Below are 27441 nucleotides of genomic sequence, written 5' to 3'. Positions count from 1 at the left end.
CACAGTATAATTTGAAACAGTTATTTCTGAGAAAGTCTGTGGTGTGACTGGCTCTTCTGTCCGAGCCTTGCCGCTGTCTGCCATGGGAGGCTCCTGGTCCCTTCTCACTCGCATTGATTGGCCTTGGACATGCGCAGTGTAATTAGAGCGTCATTCACAGACCATGTCCCAGGACGGCCACAGGACCGACTCGTTGCATCCTATGAAACATCTACAGGCTGCCAAGGCTACTTCGATTGAGCACACAGTTCTGAAAGCCTTTTTATCAGGAGACTCAAATAGTGGACTCAAAAATGCATCTGCGTTTGTTTTTAGTTATATGTGTAAGAAACCTAAAGAAACCATGTTAGAGTCCTGGGTACTGCAGTGCATGAGACCACTGGAGGAGTTGAATGGGCACAGAGCAGATCTTAAAGCTGTTTATGGTGGGGTGTGTCCAAGTCTTGTTGATTGGTTCTTCTTGTGGATTCTCTGCTAGGTGACTCCTTGTTAAGTGTCTTACTCGATCTGGAGAGATGGCTCAGCAGTTAAGAGCACTTACTTTTCTTGCAGAGAACCTGAGTTCAGTCCCCAGCACCCACTTCAGGCGACTTACAACTGCTTCACAGGATGGGTGCCCTCTTCTGGACTCTGCAGGCACTGCACTCACATGTGCATATACCCACAAGTGCACAAACACATGTAAATTAAAAATTTAAAAAAATCCTTTTCTAAAAGGTATCTTAATTGAACAGCCAGGCATTGAATTTGAAATGCAAGACTTAAACTGAAGCCCTAGGAGCCCCAGATGATCTGTAATGAGAATTTAGGGTTTTGTGAATTTAGTTATTTCCATGAACTGAAATGTAGCATTACCCTGCACAGTCAGACTGGCAGGCAATGCAGTGTGCCAGCAGCAGGATCTGCAACCTCATTACTGTGGAGGTCAGAGATGCTGTGTGCTGCCCAGCAGTGGGCAGACACTGAAATGCTCTACCCGTCACTGGGTTCAGGTGTTGGGTATCTGTCCCAGTGCAGTGGACCGCGTTATGTGTTTCTTAGGCAGTTCTGGTGTTGTGGCTTTGGCTGTCTTTGCGTTTTAGTAACTGTGCAGACACAGCTGCTTCCCTTTGCACAGACAGACATGCAGGTGGTGTGTAGGGGCCTGCTCTGTCTGGTGTTCCAGTTTTTTTTATTTGTTTGTTTGTTTATTCTCTAGGCAGGGCTTCACTATGTAACCTGGCTGGTCCAGAACTCAAAGAGATCTGCTTGTCTCTGCCCCCTGAGTTCTGGGGTTAAAGGCATGAACCACCATGCCTGGCCCTGCTTTTGTGTGTGTGTGTGCGCGTATGGTATCTTACATTCATATGTGTATGTACATACGTGTATGTGCATGTAGAGGCCAGAGATTAGCGTTATCTTTGTCTATCTATCTCCAACATATGTTTATTTGGGTTTTTGTTGTTCCTGAGATAGGGTCTCACTATGTGTCGTGGTTTGGATGAAAATGGCCCCCATAGGCTCATAGGGAGGGGTACTATTAGAATGAGTGGCCTTTTTGGAGTAGGTGTGGTCTTGTTAGAGGAAGAGTGTCCCTGGGGGTGGTCTTTGAGGTCTCACTGTTTCTTCCTGCTGTCTGTGGATCCAGATGTAGAACTCTCAGCTACCTCTCCAGCTCTATGTCTGCCTGCGTGCCACCATGCTCCCTGCCATGATGATAATGGACTAAACTTCTGATCTGTAAGCCAGCCCCAATGAAATGTTTTCCTTTATAAGAGTTGCTATGGTCATAGTGTCTCTTCATAGCAATAGAAATTCTAAATAAGACACGGTGTCCCTGGCTGTCCTGGAACTCAATGAGATTCACCTGCCTCTGCCTCCAAAGTGCTGGAATTAAATGCGTGAGCCACCGTGCCCAGCCCGCCTTGCGTTTTGGGACAGGCTCTCTTGTGGCCCTTGGAGATCGTTGAGTCTGCTTGACATCATCCGGTCAAGGGGCCGCAGAGCGTCTCCTCTCTCTTTCACAGCGCTGGCATCGTCAGTGCATGCCAACATGCCCGGCTCACTCAGGCTTCCTGTTTGCCCAGCAGGCACTGTATTGACCGAGCCTTCATCCTGGCCCTGTTTGGGTTTTGTGTGTCTGTTTACACATCTGTAACCTAGGTGATAGCACTCAGCACAGTGAGTCACAGTGTCAGGCCACTTGTGCGCTGGCTGAGGAGCCCGTGTCCTCTGGTTCCCTCCTAGGTTTCCTGTGTAGGTGGCACTGTGTAGGGCAGTGTCCTCTGTTGCCGTGGAGTTGGGGGTGCAGGGCTCCCTAAGGTGAGAAACCAGAAGTGGGTAGTTACATCTTACTGTATGACCAGAGTAGATTCTTCCTGACTGTCATGTTCAGGGTTAGACTCCGCCCCTCGGGTTAGACTCCGCCCCCTCCTGCTGATGAGAGGGAAGTTTCCCCTTCTTCCTCTCTGAGACCTCCAGCACTACCCCAGCTAACTCTTAATGAATCTGAGAAATGGAGAGAATAACAACGGCTTACAAAGCATGTGCCCACGAGTATGGGGCTTGCGAAGTCAGATGGCTGAACAGGAAGTAAGAATGGCCCATGCTTAGCACTTCCTGTGTGCCGGGCCTTCTCACCCTCACTCCTGCTGTTCCTTATTCCATAGCTGAAAATCCTGGGGATTCCCCAAAGAGACACAGGAAAAAGGGACGCTGGCGTTCAAATATCAGTCACCTGGTTGTGTCCTGCTCGTTCTCAGAGCAGCCGAATGGGGAGGGAAACTCAAGGTTAACGCTCACCTGGCAAAACACAAAAGACAGAGCTCCATTCCCCCAGACTTCGGTGTCAGGATATGTTAAAACATGTTTATTTATAAATTATTCATTCAACAGAATTCATTTTCCATGGCTATGGTCACATAGCACGTGATACGTAGCCGGACACGGCTTCATGTCCTTGCTCTGTGTTGTGCAGCTGCCTCGTGTGGTCTGACGGTGTCCTGTGTGCAGTAGACCAGTCATGCGCCACTCAGCTAGCACCAGGCGGAAAGGTCACCATGTTTCTTGTTAGGTGGATATGCTCCAATGGGTCGCTTTCCCCTGGCCTCTTAGGTTAGCACACACTGATCCAAGAAGGAATTCTCTGTCACACCTGGGGTCTGCTGACCACCCGCCTCCGAGGTGACCTGGACAAGAGCAGGTCCCCAAACAAACAAGTTTCAGAGTGTCTGTTTTGCTTTCACTGGAAATAATCCTCCCGGTGACTATGTTCCCGGTAGGGCGGGCGTGGTGGCCCTTCCAGCGCTGAGCTCCTGCTGAGATTTTATTGGTGAAGGAGGTGGACACACCTCTGCTGTTTCGATCTTCTCCATGTCCTCAGTTAAGACTGTGACATGCTCAGGTTCAAGGTGGGTGGTGAGAACAGTGGCCTCCTCTCTGGGACATGTGTGGGGGCCTGCTCTGACGACCTGACTGCACCACCGTGATCTTCCAGTAGAGAGCGCATTGGCGCAGGCTGGGAGCATCAGCTAGCCCTGGGCTGGCTGGATGTGGGAACACAGGTCTGCTATGCTTCCATACTGTGGAACCTCACCTCCAGAGAGCTCTTACTGGGTAGGGTACCAGGGTGCTAATTAAATCTGAAGAGCCTTATTCAAAGAGTTCCCACTGGGAGTTTAATCTATTGTGCAATTAAATTGTTTGCAATGGTGGCTCCTCCTCCTTAATCACCTCCTGTTTTCAGTCCCCTCCATTTCCTCTTCCTTCTCCCCTTCCTCCTCCTCCCCATGTTCCTTTCATTCTCCTTTTTCTCAGCCTCTCCTCCCACACCTGCTCTGCCTCTTCAGAGCCTGGCTACTCCTTGAACCCACTGTAGCCCAGGCTGGCCTTGAACCTCAGTGTCCCCTGAGCTGGGACTCCAGGGCTGTGCACCACACCTGCCACACCTGTGCATCTGAGCTGGGACTCCAGGGCTGTGCACCACACCTGCCACACCTGTGCATCTGAGCAGGGACTCCAGGGCTGTGCACCACACCTGCCACACCTGTGCATCTGAGCTGGGACTCCAGGGCTGTGCACCACACCTGCCACACCTGTGCATCTGAGCAGGGACTCCAGGGCTGTGCACCACACCTGCTGCACGTGTGCATGTCATACTTAGACTTTGCAGTTCCCCTGGCAGGCTCTTCTCATCCTTTTTCAAAACTGAATATGAGTTATTATTTAAGTTTGTTTTAGGTTAGCACTTAAAAACGTCTAGGGTCTCCTCCTCCTCCCTCTCAACCACCATCAGATCCTCTAACGTCTAGTTATCAGGCCTAGCAGTAATGTATATATGAGCAGCCCCCCCCCCCGCCAGATTTGGAGTTTTCAGAAGTCTGAATATGCCCCAAGATTTCTTATGAGATGTCTGAGTCAGGAAGTCCTCATTTTACTGTTGTTGGTCCAGGTACCCGATACCCAGGAAGGATGCTTACAGGGGATAAAGACAGATGGTCTGGGAGTGTGACCGTCATTTCAGGATGTATGTGGGTACAGCTAACCAAGAATGCATGTGCACATGAGTGTGTACTCACATGTGCATGTACACACACACCTTGGGGAGTGGTCAGTGAAGAGGCTGATCTTACCCAGGCTGGGCTGGACAGGCAGGAAGGAAGGACAGACAAGAAGGTGGGGAGAGTGTATTGAGGATCGAAAGGGAAACAAGTTACCAAGGGATTTGCCAAAATGCACCATGACAATATCTTCCCGAATATCCTTGACTTCCTCCCATGAGAGCAGAGGGCCCTTTCTGCTGTTTTGCTCATAGGTGAAGACCTGGGGGGTTCAGGACCTGTGCCTTCCTTCTTGTAAACCTCCTCCCATTAGCAAGGCCTCTTCCCTGGGCCCACATTCCTCCATATTAGCTGGCTCAGATGTCTGTGGGAATGGAAGGTGGGGGCAGTGTGGGCCCGCCACCCTTACAGTCCTCACGGTGGCCACCCAGCTGTGGGCCTGGGTACTGGTGCTGGAAGAATTACTATTATTAGGGAGGTGGCTGAAAGCTGCTCTGCTCCATGTGAAGATGCCCGGCTGTCCTCAGACGCCTGGCCGTAGTTCTGGAGAGCGGGTTGCCCCCACTCGTGTCCCCACGTCTGTCATCTGATCAAACCAGGTTCCAGCAATGCGTCTTTCTCTCAAGAACAGCATGGTTGGCAAGCTGTTATGTGCAGATGGTTTTCTTGTGCTAATTCTGCAAGTTGGAGACAGCAGCCCCGGCTCGGGCGGGAAACCGAGGTGACAGCTCAGCCCCACTGCCACTCTTCCCAGGCTCCCACTGCTCAGCAGGGTTTGGACAGGAGTGGACTTGGGTCTCTTGAGCCTGTGTCTTGTGTGTGTTTGAAGTGACGGCAACAGCTGTGAGCTGCACTGGCCGCGGGCGTGAGATTTCTCTCCCAGACCTTCTGTGCTGACAGGCGGTGAGCTCAGACCCGCTTAGGCCTCTCACTGCTGCCAAGACGCGGTCTCTTCCCTACCTTTCCAGCAAGGGGGCTGATGCTATTGACAGCTGCTCAGAGACCCAGGCTCTGTGTTCTGCCTTTCTCTCTGCTTGCAGATGTTTCTATGAATGGCTGCTTCACCCTTGCCTTCCCTGGTGTCAGTGGGGTGGTCTGTGTCTGAAGTAAGAAGGAGCGGTTGTCAGCGAGCTGTTGCCTGCAGCCTGCCTTCTGCCATGAGGGCTCTCTGTCTGGCAGTGACATTTCAGCACTGAGGATTGGAGAGAGCTGGACCATTGTGCTGAGCGATGGGGAGCCCTCTCTCTTCTGCCTCAAGTCTCCTGGCTCCAGCTGGGTGTGGGCAAAGGTGGTCCTGCTGTCTAAGGGACGGAAGGTCCAAGTATCATTCTTCACTTGGCAACTCGTATTTTCTCACTTTTCCAGTAATTATTTTCTCTCTCTGTGTATGTGTGTGTGTTTACATGTGTATGTATATATGTTTACATATATGTTGCAACACTTGTGGTGTTGGGGAGGCTAAGAAGACAACTTTAGCCATCATTCCTCAGACTCCGTTCATGGTTTTTGTTTGGGACAGGATCTCTCATTGGCCTGGAACTCACCAAATATACTAGGCTAGCTGACCAGTGAGTCTCAGGATCTGCCTATATCTTTTCCCCAGGACTAGGCCACCACACCTGGCTTTAAAAGCATTTTCATGTGTTTGGGTGTTATACCTGCATGTATGTCTGTGCACCATGTGAATACTTGGTGCCCTTAGAGGCCAACAGAGGTCATCAGACCCCCTGGAATTGAAGTCACAGACATTTGTGAGCCACCATGTGAGTGCAGGGAATTGAACCAGATCCTCTGGGAGCCTCTGGCCAGCCCACACACCCTGCTTTTTAAACAGAGATTCTGGGGATCAAGTCCAGGTCCTCACTTTAAAAACCGAGTTACCACCCAGCCCATTTCCCCAGTCTTTATGGCTGATAAAGAAGTTCCCATCCCCCGGTAGCTGCATTAGCTCTCTAGCGCTGGCATGATGGCCACCCAGCTGGTGACATGCAGTCACTTCTGGTTCTGAAGGTCAGGAGCCCGGAGTCCAGGGGGCCGTGATTGCTCTTCCAGGATTCTCTAAGGAAACATACCATTCCACTGCTCCTGCCACCCTGGCCTTGGAGACACTGCTCCAGTCTGTCCTATGACTTGCCACTTTCTCTTTGAAGGACACCTGCCATTGGATTTGATCCCCTTTAATTTAGGATGATGTCATCTGGAGCATTAACTTAGACCCATAGCTTTCATTGGTAATTTTTGTCTTTTAAATCACATTTTCGCTGTCTTTCTCTCCCTGGGAGTGGGATGGGGGCTTATGAGGCCACAGCACACAAGTGGAAGTCAGAGGACACCAGTGCGAATCTGTCCTCTCCCTCCACCGTGTGTGTCCTGTGGACTGAACTCTGGGCTGTCTGGCTAAGTGGCAAGTGCTTTTCCCCACTGAACTGTCTTGATGGCCCAGGAGATCAGCCTTCACACGGGTCTTCAACCCTCAATCTGGTGTTCTCTGCAGGGAGACTGGATTTGTGTTTGTGCGCCTAAATGCCATGACATAGCCCACTATCCCAGCTTCAGCTCCATCATCCTGGGTCCTCATACCGTGTCTTGCTGTGACTGTTAACTGGGTCCTTTACACTTTGGCCTCAAGAGTTTACCCCACGCACCCCATGTGGGGCCGTCGGCTCTCCTCCAGAGCCTTCTGAGGCTCCGTCTCCTGCTGACCTGGGTCTGACCCTCCTCCGGTCTAGGTGTCATCCACACCCACAGTGCCAGGTCTTCGGTTTTTGGTACCCATGTCCTCATCCACATCCGGCTGGTGTATTCATAGCCACCCGGCACAGAGGCGCATTAGACAGTCTTCCAGAAGGTTGGGTGGCAGGAACGGAGCAGTGAGGTACACCTACCCAACTTCCTGAAATGGATTAAAATAGCTCTCTGTTAGTCTCCTGTCCTGTGTGTATCAGTTGGCATGTTCCCTGCTTGCCTTTTTCTGGATATTCTCTGTAGTGTCATGGCTCTCACGGATGCCACCTGTTCCCTTTAAAAATAATTAACTGTATTTTCCCTACAGTATTTAAATTGTCACAGTTTGGTCCAGTTCTTTTAAGTTGGCTTTGTCCATTCTCTCTTCCTGAGACGTTTGGGAGTAGCCTTTGCTTCCTCAGACTCTGGGCTTACAGACCCATCATGGTTCCTCCCTGCTCCAGGCTGTGAAGCCAGCAGCTCTGCAGGGAACCTGAGTGCTCCCTGATTCCAGCGTGGATACTGAAGTACCCATGTCCTGTTGTAGGGGAGGGGTGTCCTTGCCAGGCCTCACCATGGCAAAGCTGGGAGCAGTGTTTCTTATCAGTATCAACAAGTCGCAGCAAGGACATGGCAGGTGGCTCAGAGGTGACACGCTCTCTGCTCATGCATGAGGACCTCAATTAGAATCCTCAGAACCCAGATAAAATGCCAGGCAGCTGTGGCAGACCTGTGGCCCCAGTTCTCGGTAGGTGGAAACCAGGGATCCCTGGGGAGCAAACTGGCTGGCAAGGTTCTGGTTTTAATGAGAGACCCTGTCTCCATATATGTGAGGTGGAGAGTGACTGAGTAAGACGCCTGATATGACTTCTGACCTCCACATGCACTGGCACACATGGGTGCGTGTACCTGTGCACACCTGTGAACATGCATACACACACACACTGTATATACATACACATGCAATAAAGATGTCCCTTGTCCCCGTGCACACAGTAGGGTCTGAGTGTGAAGTGCGGCAGAAAGTGCCCACTTCCAGATTTTATTTTAGATGTGTGTTATATGACTGTTTGGTTTTGTCTGCGCATCATGTGCTGTATGTGGTGTCTGGGGAGGTCAGGGAATTGGAGTCCCTGTGACTGGAATTGCAGATGACTTTGAACCATTGAGTGGGTGCTGGAAACTGAATCTGGGGCCTCTGCAAGAGCAACCAGTGCCCTTGCGCCTTGGGCCGTCCCTTCAGCCCCTGTGCTGTGTTCTAATCTTTTAATCATCCTTGCAGAGACACAGATGGATCGTTTTCTCCTTCAGAGCCCATTGGCTGTGCTGCTCCCATTGGGAGGCCCTTCCCTTATGCTCACGGATGCATTCTTGTCTCTCTCCCCCACCCCATGTGTGCGTGTGCATGTTCCCTTTCTCTGTGTGGTATGGTATGCTAACGTGTGGGCGTGTGTGTATAGGTGCACAAACGTGTGTGCATGCATGTGGAGACCAGAGGTTGGCCTTGGTTGTCTTCTTTGATCAGACTCCGCTTTATTACTGAATCAGGGTCTGTGGTAGTTTGAATGTAATTGGCCCCCATAAGCTCATAGGGTGTGGCATTGTTAGGAGGTGCAGCTTTTTTGGAATAGGTGTGGTCTTGTTGGAGGAAGTGTGTCGGGGGTGGGCTTTGAGGTCTCCTTTGCTACACCTTCACTTAGCGTGACACTCAGACCACTTCCTGTTGCCTGTGGATCAAGATGTAGGACTCTCAACTCCTTCTCCAGCACCATGTCTGCCTGCTACCATGTCCCACCATGATGATAATGGTCTATACCTCTAAAGATGTAATCCACCCTAATTAAATGCTTTCCTTTGATGGGGAAGCTCAGCCAATCACATTCTGTTTAGGGTGTGTCCCCCTGGGGCCAAAGAAAACAGATAAAACATACAGGTCCACTTGCCTCTGCCTTTTTGTTCCCTGTGCTTCTGGATCGCTGGAACCCTGATTTTGTAAGTTCCCTTTCTTCTATTTATTAAAGCTGAATCTTTTATATTAAGCTAGTCTGGTTAATTTCTAACTACCAGTCGACCACGCCCATCATTCCTTTATAAGAGTTTCTGTGGTTATGATGTCTTTCACTGAGCCTGGAGCTGGTCTGTTTGGCTAGTCTAGATAGATCCCCATTCTCCATCTTCAGAGTGCTGGGGTTACAAGGGGACCACTTCATCTGATTTCAGCTGGGTGCTGGGAATCCAAGCTCTGGTCCTCATGTCTGCACAGTGGATCTCCACAACCCCCTTTCCCAGTCTTAAACATTGTAGTGGGTGTGTGCAAGTTGTGGTCAAAACCACCTTGCTTTGCTGCTTAGGGGTGTTTGCTGCCCCAGCCAGCCCATGACTTCCTCTCTGCTGCTGCAGTGTGTACCACGGATGCTCGTGCATGGTGCTTGGACTCCCATCTCCTCTCCCTGATCCTAGCTGAGGTTTGTACCTTTAGTTGTTCATGCTGAGCCATTTCCTTTCTATAAAACGTTAGTGATGAGGATGCTCTTAACTAGCATTTCTTGCTAACTTGTCTTGTCCTAAGTCCATGCTGATGTCAATCAGCTCAAGCCCCGCCCCATTCCTGGAGCAGGTACTGGCATCACCTCCATTTAACAGACGTCACTGGTGTTTCTAGCAAGGTCAGAGACATTGATCAAGGTGTGTGAACCAAACCTCCACCTGACCCTACCAGCCCAGGATCTTATCTGTGAAGTAATGCTGTCATTCACCCACTGATTAGCTTTTGTTTGTATATGTGACGGGGCATGGATAAATATTAGTGAAATTTATAGCACTGTAAGGCCCATTGCCCAGCTATAGTTGAAAGGTCTTGCAGCTTCACTGGAGATTTCTACGACACTCTAAGGAGCTTCTTTTTCTTGTTTCTCTTTATTTATCTGAATTCTTGTGCATGTGGTGCACATATATGCAACTGTACATTGTGCATGTGGTGTACATGCATACAACTGTACATCATGTGCATGTGGCGTACATGTATGCAACTGTACGCAGGTGCACGTGGCACACATGTATGCAGCTGTACATATGTGCATGTGGCACACATGTATACAACTGTATACACGTGTATGTGGCACATGCATGCGTCTGTGAGCATGTGCATGTGGCGCAGATGTATGCGGCTGTGTCCACCTTTGTTTCTGTGAGTCCAGAGATCAGCACTGGATCCTCCTTCTCTTGTTCTCTATTTTATTTTGGGGCTAGAGTTTCTCTCTGAACCTGACTTTGCCGTTTCAGGCAGATCAGAGACCAGCTATTTAGTGAGCACCCAGTGATCCCCCTATCTACCCCGTAGTGCTGTGGTTAGAGGCTTAGGGGCCATTTCCACTTTAAAAGCAAACCCACGGGTGCCGTGGGATCTGAACTCAGGTCCTCACTTTGCTCATGGAGCCGTCTTTCCACACCCTCTGGTTTTTGTTTTTTTCTTGGTTTTTCAAGACAGGGTTTCTCTGTGTAGCCCTGGCCATCCTGGGACTCACTCTGTAGACCAGGCTGGCCCTGAACTCAGAGAGACCTCCTGCCTCTGCCTCCTGAGTGCTGGGGTTAAAGGCGTATCTTTAATCTGTCTGGCTCCCCATACCCTCTTGATCTTTTACCACCACCCCCATTGCAGCTTCCCAAACTGATAGAATGAGATGATTTTGTTGGTTTTTAGGGAGTCTGTTAATGGCTCGTTTAATTATAAAGCCTGTCATCTTTTGTCAGAAGCTTTTTATTTATGTGAGAGTAGGTGAGGGTCGCCACATATACAATTGCTGTAGTGCTTAACTAAGGAACTGAGCATACCGGACGTTGGCATCCATGGGGTCTGGAACCAAGAGTGGTGGCACGGATAGTTAGTATAAATATGCTGTGATGATCTCCGAGTTCTACCCATTTTTGTACTTATTGTCCACATTGCAATTTGTATCTATGTGTATGTGCTTGTGTGAGTGTATGTATATCACATGTGCGCAAGTTCCCATGGGGGCCAGAGGAAGGCAGACAGACCCCTGGAGCTGGAGTCACAGGTGGTAGTGAGCTGCCTGGTGTGGGGACTGGGAACCAAACCCTATCCAGCCTCTCTAGAGAATTTTTAAAAAGCAATAAAATTTATTAAATATATTCACAGAATCTCTCAAATTTGGGTGTTAAAATGAAGATTTTCAATTTCAGAATTTCCATGAAAAAGCATTTGTTGTTTTGGGATAAGAAGTGGAGACATATTTAGAGGTCAGAGGATGGAGCTCCTGGCATTTATTAGGCCAGGGTGCTGCAGAATGTTCTGGAATGCCAAGGGCCATCTTCCATAAAAAATTCTGAGTGCTGGAAAAAAATTCGCTTCTGAGCTGGAGTTTAACCTACAGTCAGTGCAAGCATTGTGGCTCAGATGAAAGGGATCCTGGCAGTCGGAGGTCTGGGAGTAGCACAGGTCACAGTGAGTGAAGCCGCTTACAGCCTCCAATGTAACAGCTCTGCTCCTGCTTCCCCAGCAGAGTTGTAACAACTCAGGGCTGCTAGGGGGAGGTTTCCCTGGCGAAAGTGTTACAGCCCTGCTCTGCTCCATCTCAACTCCAGGGGAAGGTCTTCACCCAAACCTCATTCAAGAGCTGTATTGGGAGGGAAGAGCCCAGGAGAGTGGCTGCCTCTACCAGGGTGGGAGAAGAGCAGCCAACTGAACAGGTACAGGGCTTATGGAGGGCTTCTTAGGGGCGGAGCTTTTCCAGGGAGAAGAGGGATTGGTCAGTTTTCGCTGCTCAGGGATTGGTTAGTTTAGTTGGTCAGGGCAGAGATGGCTGATTTCAGGACCAAACTGTGTTTCTCTCACTGGCTTTTGTTTTTGTTTTTGTTTTGTTTTTTGTTTTTTTGACTCGAGTTTTTGGGACCAGGACATATTTCTTTCACTGGCTCTGATTCTGGGGCCAAAGTGTGTTCCTTTGGCACTGGTTTCAGAGTCAGGGTGCATTTCATTGGTTCTGGGCTTGGGGCTAAAGTATTTCTTTCACTTGCTCGGGTCTCAGAGCCAGGGTGGGTTTCTTTCACTGGCCCCTTTACACTCCAGTAAGTCTAAAAAGATCTGTCCCATTATCCAGTGTTTCATTTTTATAGTGAAACATTTTAAGCATGCCAAACATTTAGAGCTAAGCTCATTCACTGTCTTTTTCATGGATGCAAACCATTCCGTGCCCCTACGGAGTCTTGAAACCCCACTGCTTCACTCCTTCTGCAGGACATCCGCCTCCTGGTGGCTATTCTTGGTCGCACACCTAAGCGGCAGGCCCCTTGTAATGGCGGTCCCCTCTGCTTGTATGTTGCTACTTGGCTAGAAGTTTGAATAAAGACACAAGCATAAATAATACTGAATATGGGTGAACATGTTTTCATTCAAGTCTTCTTTGATTGGTGTTTGTAAGTTTTAAAATAAAAAAAAAGATAGGAAGGGCTGTTAAATATTTTAAATTAAGTCGAGGAAAGAAAACTAAAAGCAATCCTTTGCACCTTAAAAGGTGGCCGTTTTCAGATGCGGGAAAAACAACTCTCTGGAGAGACCCAGGCTTAGGCCCTGGAGCCTGGCCTCCCACCTGAAAGAGGGGTGGCGGCTCTAAGCTCCACCCACATTTTTCTCTTCTCCGCACCTCTGCTCCCAGCATCCTTGGAAGACATTTCCTTCATTTTTGTATCATTTTTCAGAGCTGGCCAGTTTCTATGACAACGGTTAGATTGAAAGCTGAGCAGCGAGCAGGTGGGGCGAGGCTTGAGGGAGCCAGCCGGTGGTGGTGTGTGTCTCTGACGTCACCCTCGGTGCATCGGGATAGGACGATCCCAGCTACTCCCTTTCAGGGCCGCTGTCCGGTGTGCTTCATCCGCTGGGCTTGCAGGGTCTCTCCACTGCTCTGCCAACAGCCTCCGCTCCCCATCCCCCGCCCCCGTAGAGTCTTCCTTGCCTTTGCCCCCTCGCCCATCCTGGCTCCAGACTATCATTAAGAATGCACAGCCAAATTCTGCGGTGTTTGGGGATGCTCTTCTGCCGGGTGTTCTGGAAGGGCCGGGAGGCATGGCAGCGTTTGACTTGACAATTCATGGCGCCGTGAAGTCCGTTCCTTCCTCTGCAAGAATACTGACTATGCAGAAATTCACTGACACGGATTATTATGAGCTGGATTGGTATTATGAAGAATGCTCAGACGGTAATTAAGGCCCCCGAGGGAGGGCAGCGGCATTGTATCTCTAGGAGTGGGGTGGGGGGTGCCGAGTCTTTCCCGGAGAGATGGGGGCACAGGAATTGGCATCGCCAGAAGGCACAGCAAACATGACAGAGGGGATGGCAGGTGGGCAGGGCTCACTCTTGACGATGGGTGTTTCTTGCTGTGCACAGTCATTTGCTCGGAATGGGGAGGTAAATGGGTTTTGGTGCGCTAGGTTCTGGGTTTGTAAGTGCAAGGCTGCCGTCGGATTGGATTCTGGGGTGTCTGTTGTGTATATAGTGAAAGTGTGTCCCCCTGTGCTCTACTCTGGCGGCTGGCCCAGGGCACTGGCGACTGGACGCTGTGCTCAGGAGGTCAACTGTAGATAAGCCTAGTAGAATCCTCCCTTTTCTAAGCTCAGACCTTGGGGCTGGGGTGTGGGGAGGCTGGGGGAAGGCAGAAACAGCTTCCCCAGCAGCAGGTGATTCAAATGAATGTCGCTGGCTGCATTCAGCACAGATGGGGCCTAGGAAACGACAGAAGGGGGCAAAGAGAGAAATCACCCTCTGGGGCCGGCTAGGTTTGTGTGGAGGGCGTGGCCCATTTGGGGGAGGCTGCTTGGTAGCTGAAGTGTGTGGCTGGACAGGTGTCAGCAGGTTTGAAGTACAGGGGAGACAATGTTGAGAGGCATTCTGGAGGGATTGCGAAGGGAGGGCCTTGCTGGGAGGCAATATTGTGGATTGTAAGGTCCTCTTGTCTTTAGTCTCTCCTTGCAAATGACCCTTAAGCCACAAGCCTTTACCAAAAGAGACAGTTGGTGTGTCCACTTTGGAATCTGTTCTTCAATAGTGAAGTCCTCTCAGGTCCCTCAAGCCCATCAGGAGGCAAGGTTGAGTGCTTACTAATTGACTCACAACTTTCTGATGGCTCCAGGCGGGACTACGTTTGATGTAACAGGCCAGGAGCTGGCCTAGTTAGTAAGCTAAGAGCTGTGTGATTATCTGCTGTCTTCTGACGCCGAGCTGTGGACTGCAACAGAGGCCAGGAGGCTTTCTTGGGCCATGCTCTGGAAAAGCATAGAGAAACTTTACCCTGTCCCCTGGCAGAGGGTGGAGCTGACACGTGGATCTGTCTGATCTGCAAAGCATTCTGGATAATGAGGAGAGTGAGGTGCCTGTAGTCTGCGGGGAAAGATGGATGTATTCTTTTCCTGACTATATATTTTTCTAAACATCAGGTTCTATCCTGTTACTACCCTGCAAGAGACAGTTTGGAGTTCTGCGTTTTGGAAGTCACCACTGACCCCTTCTAGTTTTCTTGATTTGTGGGTCACCAGATGTACCATGACTTCTAAGAATGCCGTTCATTTCGCCCCCCAGTGTCCCAATGGTTTAAAGAGCTTGGGTTCCAGTGATTGAGTTGGGTGTGTCCCTGATCCGTCCTAGGCGTTGGGGAGAAGGGCTGGTGTCTGGACTAGCTACTATGCTGCCCAGTCTTAGTGAAGCCAGCTGCTGGGTGCCTGTGGAGAGGCACAGGAGAGCCGTGTTTACCTGCTGTCCACCAGGACTTTCCTCAAGGTTCTCAGCAGAGTCTCTGGGCTCTAGGCATCCTGATGGGGTCCTTTCCAAGAGTAAGGGAAATAGAGGGGTTGGCTCACAACCCCAGGATCAATAAATATTGATTGCCAATTGATTGGCATTGGCGTCTGAGCATCTGGAGAGCCAAGATCTTTGACATTTTGACTTTGACTGTGCTGTCAGGTGAAGGGGAGGAGGTTGCTGGGACTGGAACAAAGTGGCATGGGCTTTATCCTATTTAAAGAGAGCAAAATAGACTGGAAGGGTCTGGGGCCTAGAAATTACCTGTTCAGGAACCCCACAAATGCTGATTATGGTTGTTTAACCATTTTCTTATTCCTTCTTCCTCTTGTATGTGTATGGGCATGCCAAGTGCCATATGCCAAGTGCCCTTGAGGAGGTCAAAGGGCAGTGTTGTGGAGTTGGTTCTCTCTCCTACCACGGTGTGGCTCCTAGGGGTTGAGTTCAGACTTGCACTCACGGCGCCGTCCCCTGGCCCTGCTGTGCTGTTTCTAATGAGTTGGGTGCTTCCTGGCTTCAGGCAGGTTTTTCCTTCTTTTGCATGACTTCTCTCACACAGAAAATCGTGAGACACTTGCTTTATCTGTTCTTATCATTTGGCCTTTGAGTCAATACTGAGGGAAGCTACAAGGAACTTTCCATGATAACAGCAAAAGCTACGTCAGTGTTCTGAACAAGACGCGGTCATTTTTTATGTCGGGGGTCCTGACTCACACCCGATGGGCAGATCCGCACTGTAGATAGGAAGATGCCGCTCGGGGCACCGGGGACACTTCTCTACAGGCCGGAACTCGGGGCCTGCTGTATTCTCCTGACCGCTGCGGTCCAGGAACATCTCTGCCAGTGCCGAGTTACGGTGACTGTCCCTTCCTCGGTTTCAGACCTGTTGGTTTTGCTCAGACACACAGTCAGATATTAAAGGGTGTGTCGGGGTTCCGGGCGGCAGCTTATCGTAGTTCGTTGCTTGGTGCCTTAGATGATTTGTCGCCATCCAGCACACATAGCTGAGCCACTGGAGAATCCATCCACGTGTACTCAGAATTTACAGTCCAACTCTGAGCCAGTCAGTCTAGTAACTTTACATCGGGTAAAGTCTTAATAGTACATATATATTTTTGTGACAGATTCTCCTGTAGCCCAGGCTAGCCTTAAGCTTGCTTTGTAGTCATGAAGACCTTGAACTTCTGATCCTCCTGCCTCCACCTTCAGAGGGCTAGGAGTGCAGTTTAAATGGCATAAGCAGAGTCCTTGGGGGAGACGGCCCTCAGAAGGGAACAAGCGACCCAGCCTAGAGGAGACAGGAGTCCTGTCTGTTCACACAGCCTCTGGGTCTCTCCCACTAGAGCGTTGTCACCGTGAGAATGAGGGAAACCCCTGGAGGCATGGAGGACATCACCTCTGTTGAGAGGGACAGACACGTGGGTAAAGGGTTAGTGTCTGGGGATTCCAGATGAACAACACGTCTGTAAATGCCAGCTTTGTCCAGAGAAGTACGGAGCAGCCACTGTTTGGTTCTGTGGAGGTGTTCTGTGCCTGTAAGTGCTTTCATAATTGAAAGTAAAGGAGCTTTTTTGTTTGTTTTGTTTTTAGGTAGGGTCTTGCGTGAGCCCACTTGAAGTAATCCTCCTGTTTCACTCTGCCAGGTGGACCCTGCCGGGTGCTGGGTTTGTGGACATGAGCCACCACACCCAGCCTGGGGGAAAGATTTTCAAACTTCGCTATCCTAAGTGTTTATTATGTATGCGTATGTGTAGATCGGTAGATAGGTGGGTGACTCAGACAGCGTTGCTAAAAATACCCTCAGTTTAAACCAGAAGACGGTGAGCAGCCGACGATGGGCACAGTCTCTTGAGTTTTCCTGGGTGTGTTAAGGGGGCCTTGGCTGTCGTTTGTCTCTTGGGCACAGCATCCTGCGCACCCAGTAGTCACGAGGTGAGTCACCAGGTGGGGAGGTCTCCCCATCCTGCTCCTCCCCACACTTTGAGTAACCGATCAGACACCCATGCTCACTCTCTTTAGAACTTAGTCAGTACACATGACTTGGTGATGTTTATTGAGATTAAATTTTTTTTTTCCCGAGTGTGTGTGTTTGAAATATAGTCTTGCTGGGTAACTGATGCTGGCCTTGAACTCAGTGCGATCCTCCTGTCTTAGCCTCCTAGGTGTCGGGGAATACAGGCGTGTGTGCCACCACACACGACTTTTGTTTTAAAAGCATTGCCTTTAAAGCTTGTATACATAATTTTTCAAAAAATTTGAAATTCTAATTTTGAAATCTGCCTGTGGTTTTCTGTGACATCTTTTCTGAACAACGCAATTTTCATGTGTTACAATGGAGCAGTCATTTTGAAGTCATTTGCAATGGAGCAGTCATTTTGAAGTTCTAAAAATTTAACCGAGGTACAACCTACCGCTAGTTAGAATTTTTAAATGAAATCATGATCCTCGTGGCTTCCTGCCTGGCACTCGCAAAGGCAGAAATTCCATGCGGCAGGCAGGCAGTCTCGTCAACGATGCAGAATCCTCACTCAGTCCCTCAGCCTGCACAGAGCGTTTCTGCTGCTCAGGCATCCCTCCTGGTTACCTGGCAGAGGGTCATAGCCAGGAAGAGGTCAGTAGGTATAGGTTGGGGAGGGGGCAGTCACAGTGCAGCTGGGAGAGGCTGAAGCCTGGAAGTTGCAAGATGGGATGCTCCAGGAGGCTGCTGTTGGCTGGGGCTGCCTCGGAGGGAATCTGATCCGACTGCCTGTGTCAGGGACTGTGGCCGACAGAGTCATGCAATGCAGAGGAACCACTGTCCAGGCACACCTAAGGAAGAAGTGTGCCTTCTTCCTTACGGCACCATTGCAAGCTGTTATGCTTTTGATTTTTCTCTTGTCTTGTTCTAGCAGTGAGAGAACTCTCTTTGGGTTTGTGGACACAGCTTGAAGAGGAATGTGGGGTTTATAAAACGCAGTGGAATGAGGAAAACAGGCGTCACTCGTTCCACCAAAGAAGTCAGGGTCTCTGCCTTCCCCAGTTCCCACGGTCCTTGGCCCAGCACATTCTCCTCAGATTCCTAAGCACACCCACAGGAAGTCCCTCAGCTCAGAGGTGTTGGGCAATGCTTCACCCGGGCAACTCCACCAGCGCCTTCCTGCAGACAGGTGTACCTACTTGAGGCGTGGCTGGTGTTTTCTCAGTTGCTACGAAACTTCCAGGAAGCTACCATTCCTATTCTTCTCGTGGGGGGAGAAAGGCCAAGAGTTTGCCTCACGGTTCATACTTTCCTTTCTGGCTTCCCTCTGTGCCAAGGGCATTTGGTAGGGCGCTGCCATTCCAACAGGTGCTCTGTGGGGCCCCTCCTCCAGGGTCCTGTGAGCCATCCTGTCCTTCGTTCTCTCAGTGATGCTGGGCGGGTGGCCCTGTGCACACCCGCCCACTCCTGCTGAGCCAGGGCATGTCTGCGACCCTGTCTGGAATCCAGCATGTGCCCCTTGGGCACGGGCACCGACGGCTCCTCTGGACAGGTGGCCAAAGGCTCTCCCAAGGACAGCCCCTTAGGACAATGTTTCAGACTTGGGGTGACTTCAACAATGTCCCTGAGAGATGTGGGAGGGGAAGAGGAATGTTTCGAATGCGACGGCCAGGATGACGAGAAGGCAGCAGCTGCTGAGCCGCTCGATGCCCTGGACATCCTGGAGGAGGGTAAATTCTATGTTCTGCTCCCGTCTCAGCCCTTTCCTGTTAGTGTTGGTCATGGATGTTACCGCATTCTTTTACTTGTCCAATAAGTTCTTAAAGGAGCAGGTATGCAAATGGCTTGCTGTCCAGGTGGGACACCGAGTAAAGCAGCACCGTGGGCTTCCTGGGACTTCTCGGCATCCCCAGAAACCATGGCTCTGGCCTTTTGTCCACCAGGGTCTGTAGGTGTCAGCATCCGCAGGCACTGTGGTATCCCGCCTTTGTGGCTTATGCTTTTGGTTTTGAAATCACCAGGTCTGGGTTGTTTGTCTCTGTGGATTCCGGCACTGGTTTAGCCAATCGGCTGCTGACCAAGTGGTCTTTAGTGAGTCCATGGGCTCGAGAGAATCGGTCATCCTACCAAGCAGAGTGTATTGAGCACTAATCACTCATTTGAAATGTAGATTTTATTCTCTCTTTTATTCACTGTGATAGTGGCCAAAGCTATCATAGGATTGTCCACCATCCTGCTTCAGCCTCCTGAATGCTGGGGTTATCAGAGTGTCACTGTACCCAGATGGGATTTTTTGTTTTTAACTTAGAAGTAATTCAGATATATCACAGGCTAGCATAGTAACTGCCTGACCCTGAGCTTTCTTGGGTGGGGAAGGCAGACTCGGTGAAGTATGCCCAAATATTGATGCACATTAACTCCAGTCTAAGAGAAATAGTTTTGGAAGTGAAACAGGTTGTTGAGCAATGACTACGCCCTTGAGCCTCTTGAGTGGCAGCCGTCAGAATGCCTTGGAATCTCAGGCTAAGTTCTCTTCTTTTGAAGTCGGTGTCCAGAAAGTACCATCACCGCATTACCCCGGAGAGCGCCACGTTCTTGATGGCAGAACAGGAAACGGGGCGAGCCAGAGAGAGTGAGAGCTGGAGCTTATCTGGTGTCTCGGGACAGTGGGTAGGGAAGGAGCGACAGGCGACAAGCGATGGGGATAGTGTGGGGGAGCAGTGACCGGATGACAAAGGTGGTAGGGTGGAGGATAAGGAGTGTGACAGGCTAAGATTGTGGGGTGGGGGAGGATCCACAGGAGGCAGGGATCGTGGGGTGGGGGAGGATCCACAGGAGGCAGGGATAGTGGGGTGGGGGGGGAAGATCGACAGGTGACAGGGATAGTGGGGGGGAAGGACTGACAGGAGGCAGGGATCGTGGGGTGGGGGGAGGATCCACAGGAGGCAGGGATCGTGGGGGGGGAGGATTGACAGGTGATAGGGATCGTGGGGTGGGGGAGGATTGACAGGTGACAGGGATCGTGGGGTGGGGGAAGGACTGACAGGAGGCAGGGATCGTGGGGTGGGGGGAGGAGTGACAGGCTTGTGTCTAGATTCTGATGGAGTAAACAGTTGTTGAGTCCCTAGGGATGATCTGAAGAAAGACACGGTCTGTGCTATGGAACTAGCTCCAACTCAGACATCACTGACTCCTTTTGCTGTCCTTTAAAGCCCGCTCCTCCAGTGTGCCCATGCCAGCATTACCTGTGAGCTGATGCAGAAGCCCAGGCACTGGTCAAGAATCAGTGACCCTGAATCTGCATTTTAACAAGATGTGAAGAGTTCTATGTACCTCAGGGAGTCAACTTCAAAGCACAAGAAGATGATTTTTCATCCAGTCATGAGCCATGTGGTTCTAAATCAAAGGGCATGTAGGACTCTGAGATGGTGTCATATGTCCTCAGAGTGGAGGACAGGTTCATGGAATACCTTACACACACACACACACGCGTACACATGCATACAGGCACACACACATGCATATATACACGTGTTCATGCACACATGCACATTAACACAGAGATACACATGCACACACATGCATTCAAATATAAATACACATTCACCTACAGAGACAGACATACACATGTATGTGTGCACATATGCACAGCTACCCGCAGTTTCTTTGTTTTGTTTTGTTTTTTTTGTTGTTTTTTTGTTTTTTGTTTTTCAAGACAGGGTTTCTCAGTGTAGCCTTGGCTGTCATGGACCTTGCTCTATAGACCAGGCTGACCTCAAACTCATAGAGATTCATGTGCCACCACTGCCCAGATGTTTTCGTTTCTTGAGACAGGGTGTCATTGTGTATCCCTGGCTATCATGGCAATCACTCTGTAGACCAGGCTAGGCTTGAACTCACAGAGATCCCCCTGCCTCTGCCTCCCATGTGGTGGGATTAAAGGAGTGTGACACCACACCCAACTTAAAAGATTTATTTTTGTTTTGGGGTTTCTTTCTCATTTTATGTGTGTGTCTGTGTGTGCAGTGCTCGTAGAAGTCAGAAAAGGATGTTAGATGCCCTGCAGCTGGAGTTACAGACAGCTGTGAACCACCGTGTGGGTACTGGGAACTCAGGCCCTCACAAGATTGGAAGCTCTCCTAATGCTGGAGCGTCCCTCCAGCCCTGTGTGGATTCTTATATTCAGCCCTTTCAACAACCCTGTAGGGTTAAGTGTGTTATAGTTTGCATCCATAGGTTTGTAGGTGGGCAGACAAACACCTGCCGAGGCACATGTGCATAGATAGTTCCACAAAGCAGAACAGCCCTCTGCTCCCACCTGTGCTGCTGACTGGCTGCTTCTCCAGGCCAGGCCTCTCCCAGGAGCTTCTACGGCCTGAGCATCCTACCCTGGACCTCACCCCTGCTGCTCAGAACTCAGGTGTGAGGCCAGCAGTCTGGGTGCTCTATGCACTGGTTGCTCACATGATGGGTGCTGTGTGCCTTAGCTCTTGGTTCCCTCCAAGCCACCTGTGGCTACAAGGCCCACTTTCTGACCTGGGCTGTTTAATCTTCAATGCAGAGGTCTGGTGTGCAGTGTGATATTTCAATGCATGCATATGAAATATGTTGATTAAATCATGGTAAAGAAAAAAAAGAGGTTGAGATAGATATTCCAATTTTGCAATCAAAACACAGGAGGCTCAACCAGGTTGGTCCTGTCATGGGGGTTCCCCAACTATAAACCTGGGGTGAGACTCCTGTTCTTTGGTCACAGCTCAGGTTGCCTGAGGGGCATGATCCACTCCTGCCCCTTCTTTGTAAGGTCCCAACGACAAACCAACGTTCATTTCCCCCAAGGTTCATCCTGGGGCTCCACTGAGGGTACTGAGGGCATAGATGAGGGCTTCTTGACAAAAGCATGGTGCCCCCGACACAGCTGCACGAGGTCTGCACACAGCACGGATGATGGCTCCTCACGACTGCATAGAAGGCGCCCCATTTCCCTGTCCTCCCCAGCCAGCTGAGACCCCATGGCTACCTGCAGTTAGGACGGAATTGCACACTAGTTAGAAGGAGGCCAGATTGTCAGGCGAGGGTCCCGCCACCCGCTCCCCCACCTCCTGTGCGGGAACATCCACAGCCAGCAAGCCCATCTGTGGTGATGTCTTGCTAACAGGCACAGCTGAACTCCTGAAGATGGAGTCTGTCTGTTGTCTGTCTTTCTGTCTGTGCTGCACCAGAGACCCCAGGGAGGCCAACCAAGCAGAGCCCTGTGAATCCTGCTACTCACCCAGATGCTTTCTCGTACGGTTCCAGGCCCTTCCAGATGCTTTCCTCAGATTGTCTCCTGACTCCCAGCCCATCTGGTAGAGGCCACTGTTGCTGTCCTCCTACGTCCTAGTGGGAAGGAGGACCAGGGCACCATAGCTCGGGCCACTGTGAAGCTGCAGCACACACAGTTGGTATACAGCGCTGCGTGACCTGCCCAAAGGCGCTGTTTGTTCTGCCAACACCCCATCCCATCCTCTCCTGGAATGACATCGAGCAGGGCTGAGCGGTGTGAAGGAACTGTTCACACCTCTCTGTGCTTGAGAGTCACACTGGTGTGAGGGAGGCTGGGGGAGAGCAGAGACCGCTGTATTGCTTGGCAGTCCCCATGGCTTTCTCAAGAAGGCGCCTGCAGAAGCCTGATGTCTTTGCCCCTTCTTGCCTGGCTGCTTCTCCAGGCCTGTCCCCAGGTGCAAAACGAGTTGTGAAAGTTTAGACAGGTGTCTTCCGGAACTGCTCAGGAGTCAGGATTTGGAACAAGCCCATGGAGTGGGCCAGAGTATCCTGAGAACTCAGACGAGCATGCAGCCATATTGACAAGCAGGAAGACATTCTCAAGAGAGGCTGCAGCTCTTCTTGTGGGTTGAGATTGCAGGCCCCAAGAAGTGGGGATTCCTCTGGAGTCGTGTGTGGGGATAAGGAAAGGGCCGAAGGTTGGTGCCAGCTGAGGATGGAGGCTGATAGCCTGTCGAACCCCCAGGGAGAGCGGCACCGACAGGGGTGACGGCTGGGACCGCGCCTTGACCCTGGGAGTGCAGCTGATCATGATCCTCCCTCCTGTTTACATCTCAACTTCATATCAGGGTCCTGAAGATGGATTCGGAGGTCACAGGACCCTTTGTTCTTCTCCCCAGTGTGGCGACGTTGAATAATGATCGGTTCTGGTTTTTGCTCTTCCTTGTTTGTCTACCAGACCTATCGAGAGCCTACAGCTGCACCTGGTATATCAAGTCTTCTAGGGCCCAGGCTTGGATACTTATAGCTCTGGTAACAATCAGGTTCAGGGGCCCTGAAGCCACAGCACATGCATCCCCCATCCTCACGGTGGCCACTGAGTCAGTGGTTAGGATCTGAACAGAGTGGGGAAGATGTGGTAGCCACACTGGAAGCCCAGAGCCCAGTGGAGCACCTTGAGCCAGCCCCCACGATAGCATCTGGGGCAGCATCTCCTGGCTAGCCAAGGCTTCCAGCCCCCATGACAGCATCCGGGGCAGCATCTACTGGTTAGCCCAGGCCTCCAGTTGGTGCCCAGGTGAAGCTTGGGAGGTGGTATAAAGTGAGCATGTTCTTCCAGTTCAGAGAGCCTCATGGGCTGCAGGAGGCTCATCCCCCATGGAGAACAAATGGTTCTGTGTGCAAAGCTGAGAAGACTTGAGTTCTGCTGGCTGTGGAATGTAACATTGTTTGAGCATCAGGACTCGGGTGCTTCTTGGACATCCCTGTGGAGTCACAAGTGGAAAAGTAACTGGCTTATCAGAACGATTGTGGGCACCAGCATCACCCCAAGGCCAGCCCTGTGTGGAGATCACCCAAGGTATCTGTAGTAAGATCCTTTGGCAGATCCACCCACTTCTGGGGTCCTAGTCCCTCCAAACTCCCGGTAGCATCTTTGCCTGACACTGCCTGTCTGCCAGCCACTCAGTGTTGTGCTAATGTGTGTGTGTCTTACCTTCTCAAGTAGGTCAAGAATTCCTTAAGGGGCCCATTTATTTGCTTAAAAGATAGTGCTCTCTGGCAGCTTGTGGGGAAGACAGATCAGGCCCCACCACCCCATAATAGTTCTGAAGACACTGGGGTGGGCTCTTCTTCTGGGATGGGTACCAGCTGCAGAGGAGAAGGTATGCACACACACTTGGCCAGTGGCAGGACCAGGGACCAGTCCTTCCCAGGAAAGAGCAAATTTGGTTATCTCCCTGCTAAATGTCTCAGCGATAAGCGGCCACTATAGGTCAACACTGAGCGTTCCAGTCTGGGGTGAGGCCTGTGATCACTGCACCGAGTGCAGAGTAATGCCCCACCTGTCCTTGAACTAGAAACTTGGCTTTGACTTGCTTCTGGGCTCTGTTTGCACTGTAGGTTTGTTCTGGTTAAAGGTGGACTGGTGTTTATAATGTGCCCACGTCACCCGTGGCATGTTGTCGGTCTCGGTAATAGCCAGCTCTTGTTTTCCTCTCTGCCGTGTGTGGTGTGTGTGTTTGTGTGTACACAGGTGAACATGCTTATATACTTGTGTACGTGGAGACCAGAAGTTGACTTCAAGTGTCTTTATCAATTGTTTCCATCTTATTTTTTGAGACAGGGTCTCTCTCTGAACCTGGGGCTCACTGATTTGCCTAGGCGATCTGCCCAGCAACACTCAGACACTCCCCAGCATGGGTGTTACCCAGCTTTCACCAGCTTCTGGGGGATCCAACTCAGATCCTCAAGCTTGTGTGGCAGGCACATTACTGACTGAGTCACCTCCCCAGCCCCTCTTTTCTGACTCTAATTACTTGCTTGGTACCCTCGGTCCCTTGACCTGCCGAGATTGGGGGAGCGAGTCAACAGAGTAGTTGTACCATTTCAGAGCTGATGACACTGGGGAGCGATCTTGACGTCACACACGCACTTGGTCACCACACAGACACGGCTAGTGTGTTGTGGATCACCGTTGTGGTGGCCCTGGCTCTAGATAGCTTCTGCCCATGCTGCTGTCCAAGGGACACAGCGTGCCTTTGCCTGGAAGCTCCTGTGGTATGGGGATGTCCACCGCCTCCTGCTTGCTGAGGTCACAGCCGCTCCCTGAAGCCCTCTTGAGAATGCGTCTTCCCTGCAGCCTTCCTTCCCATCTTCATTTTTCTGCCACGTTTGACTTGCACTTGTTTGCGGCTGCATGCTTGTTCTTCTGGGTGATGAGGTGTCTTCACTCTTCTCTGGAGCTCTGGGTGGGAACGGATGTTCTTCACAAGCAACAGGATCTTTCCAGTTTTCTCCTGGATATGACTCTGGTTCCAGCAAAGCAAGACCTCCTGTGGGTTCCTTTGCTGATGTTTCTGGATGGTTCCCTGCCTGGCAACAGCATTTAACCCCAGCAAGGCTTAATCAGGACTGAAGGAACAAAAGAATGCTTTTATATTACTATATTGCTATAGGGAAGTGGTAGGGAGACGGTGCGGTTTAGGGCCGTGTTTGCCTGTATTTGGTTACTGAAAATACTAAGGTGGAATTTGCATCCTGTAAAATCACCCATTGTTACGAGGCAGTTTCATAGTTTTTATAAATGCCCTGGATTGTGCAACCTTCATTCTAATTCACACTTAGACTTTCCACTCTTTACTCCCTAGTAAGAGCCCTCATGCCTGTTTACACTCAGTCTCGGGCCTAAGCAAATGCTAACACACTTCCTATATGAATAGAACCCTGAAACAAAGTAACGTTTGTGTCTTTTTTGGATTTTGAGGTTTAATTATGTTGTGGTCTGTATTCGTTCCATATTCCTTTTATGGCTCAACAATATTCAACTGTGTGGAAACTCCATACTTGTTCATTCGCCAGCTACTGTGTGTTGTTTCTACTTTTTGCTTGTAATGATTATTGTTGCCATGAATACGCATGTTCAAATTTAGGTAGAGACATGTCTTCATTTCCCACTGGTAGGCACTCAGGAAACTTGAATGACTATGGCCTTAGCTAGTCTAACTTCTCAGAGCCTTGGTTTCCCTGGCTGGCGATATGTTCAGCTCACTCACCCACTCACAGTACCCACGCAGAGATGCCCTTGTGGCCAATGGTTCTTTGCCAGATCTTTCTGGTATATTTCACAGAAGTGGGCATGAGAGGTGAGACATGGGTGTCAGATAGCCAGAGGGACTTCCTTCTTGCTGGGCTATGGAAAGAACAGGAAACAAATTCCCCAGTGGAGATGTGAGAGAAAGGCAGTTTTCCCAGAAGGAAATAATAGGGGTGGAGACCAGGGCAGGCCAAGGATGGCATCACCAGGTGCTCAGGTGAAGAGTGGGCATGAGTACCTGACCCTGAGGTGGGAAGAGTTGACTGCACCGGAATGGTCGGTCCTGGGTATTTCTGTGTATGGACGCTGCTTGTGGCAGACAGTGACAGAGCTGGGGACGTTTTAAAGCAGACCATGGACATGTTAAATCAAAGACATGCTGACAAACTTTACAGGACGCTTGTTTTGTGAGGCTTGGGAACTTGGTGTGTGTGGTGACTCAGCCAGGATTTGATGGAGCTGTAGGCCGAGGCCCACAGGTTCTGGGCCTCCACCCACCACCCGTATGAGCAGGGCAGACTGTGGGCTTTACTGTGCTTGCTTCCTGTAGATCAAGGGCTGCACCGTGGCAGAGAAGGGCAGAGGGGGCGAAGCCACCCACGGACGGACGGCTCTTGTTAACACACAGTTACCTGCTCTGCTTCTATGGGCACATTGGAACTTTCAGAGTACATGTCTGCTTTAAATGCATATTCAGGATGTCTCGGCTAAAACTTTTTTCTTACACTTACATATATGTGTGTGCGCACACACATATGCCTCAGCATGCACGTGCAGGTCAGGGACAACTTCCTGGAATTGGTTCTCTGCTTCCACCTGTGTCCTGGGGATTGAATTCAGTTCATCAGGCTTGGCAGTGAGCGGCTTTACCCATTGACCCGTCTTGCTGGCTGGCCTCCATGCCTTATAATACAAGTTAGAAAAGATGAAACTTATTTTTGTAAGAAGTGGATGATAAGGTATAAGTGACAGGAGGAGGAATTCCGGGAATGAAACCTGGCTATCAAAGCACACGTTGTCGAAAACCTGCTTTAATGGAGTGACTTGAAGGTAGGACAGAGTGCAGGCAGCTCCACGTGCAGATTGGACAGGCGGGGCTTGTCTAGCCTTCATTCATGGATATTGGCTGCGTGGTCTTTGAGTTATGTGGAAACAGCATTTTCTTGAGGGCTAGGAATATCTTTCTTGATATACACACCCACAAGCACACTCATACATATACACACATATATGCACATGTGTAAAATGCTCATTTATGTATTCATGCCAAAAATACATGAAGACACAGGATGCTGATGCTGGTGGGAGAGACATTTCCAGAGCCAGGCTGAGAAGC

The 27441-nt window shown here is 50.4% G+C and overlaps 1 protein-coding gene across 16 annotated transcripts in view; it reads left to right on the top strand.

Annotated features, from left to right (window-relative positions):
• Trak1 (trafficking kinesin protein 1) overlaps window positions 1-27441 on the top strand; it is a 107783-nt gene that overhangs the window by 33499 nt on the left and 46843 nt on the right. For 2 of the 16 annotated variants that reach the window (XM_048423090.3, XM_048423087.3), the window contains exon 1: window positions 13192-13474. The exons of 10 other annotated variants lie outside the window; for them this stretch is intronic. In XM_048423090.3, coding sequence (XP_048279047.1) covers window positions 13342-13474 — 133 coding nt within the window. In that variant the 5' untranslated portion in view covers window positions 13192-13341. Of the gene's footprint in view, window positions 1-13189; window positions 13475-18446; window positions 18757-27441 lie in introns of those variants that run through there. 4 more of the 16 variants (XM_087905130.1, XM_087905128.1, XM_048423084.3 and 1 more) reach the window with 3 other exon arrangements.

This window comes from Myodes glareolus, chromosome 4 (assembly GCF_982192425.1).
Source record: "Myodes glareolus chromosome 4, mMyoGla1.1, whole genome shotgun sequence".
NCBI lineage: Eukaryota > Metazoa > Chordata > Mammalia > Rodentia > Cricetidae > Myodes > Myodes glareolus.
The sequence above is the reverse complement of the archived record's forward strand: the minus strand, read 5'-3'. Positions and strand labels throughout refer to the sequence as shown.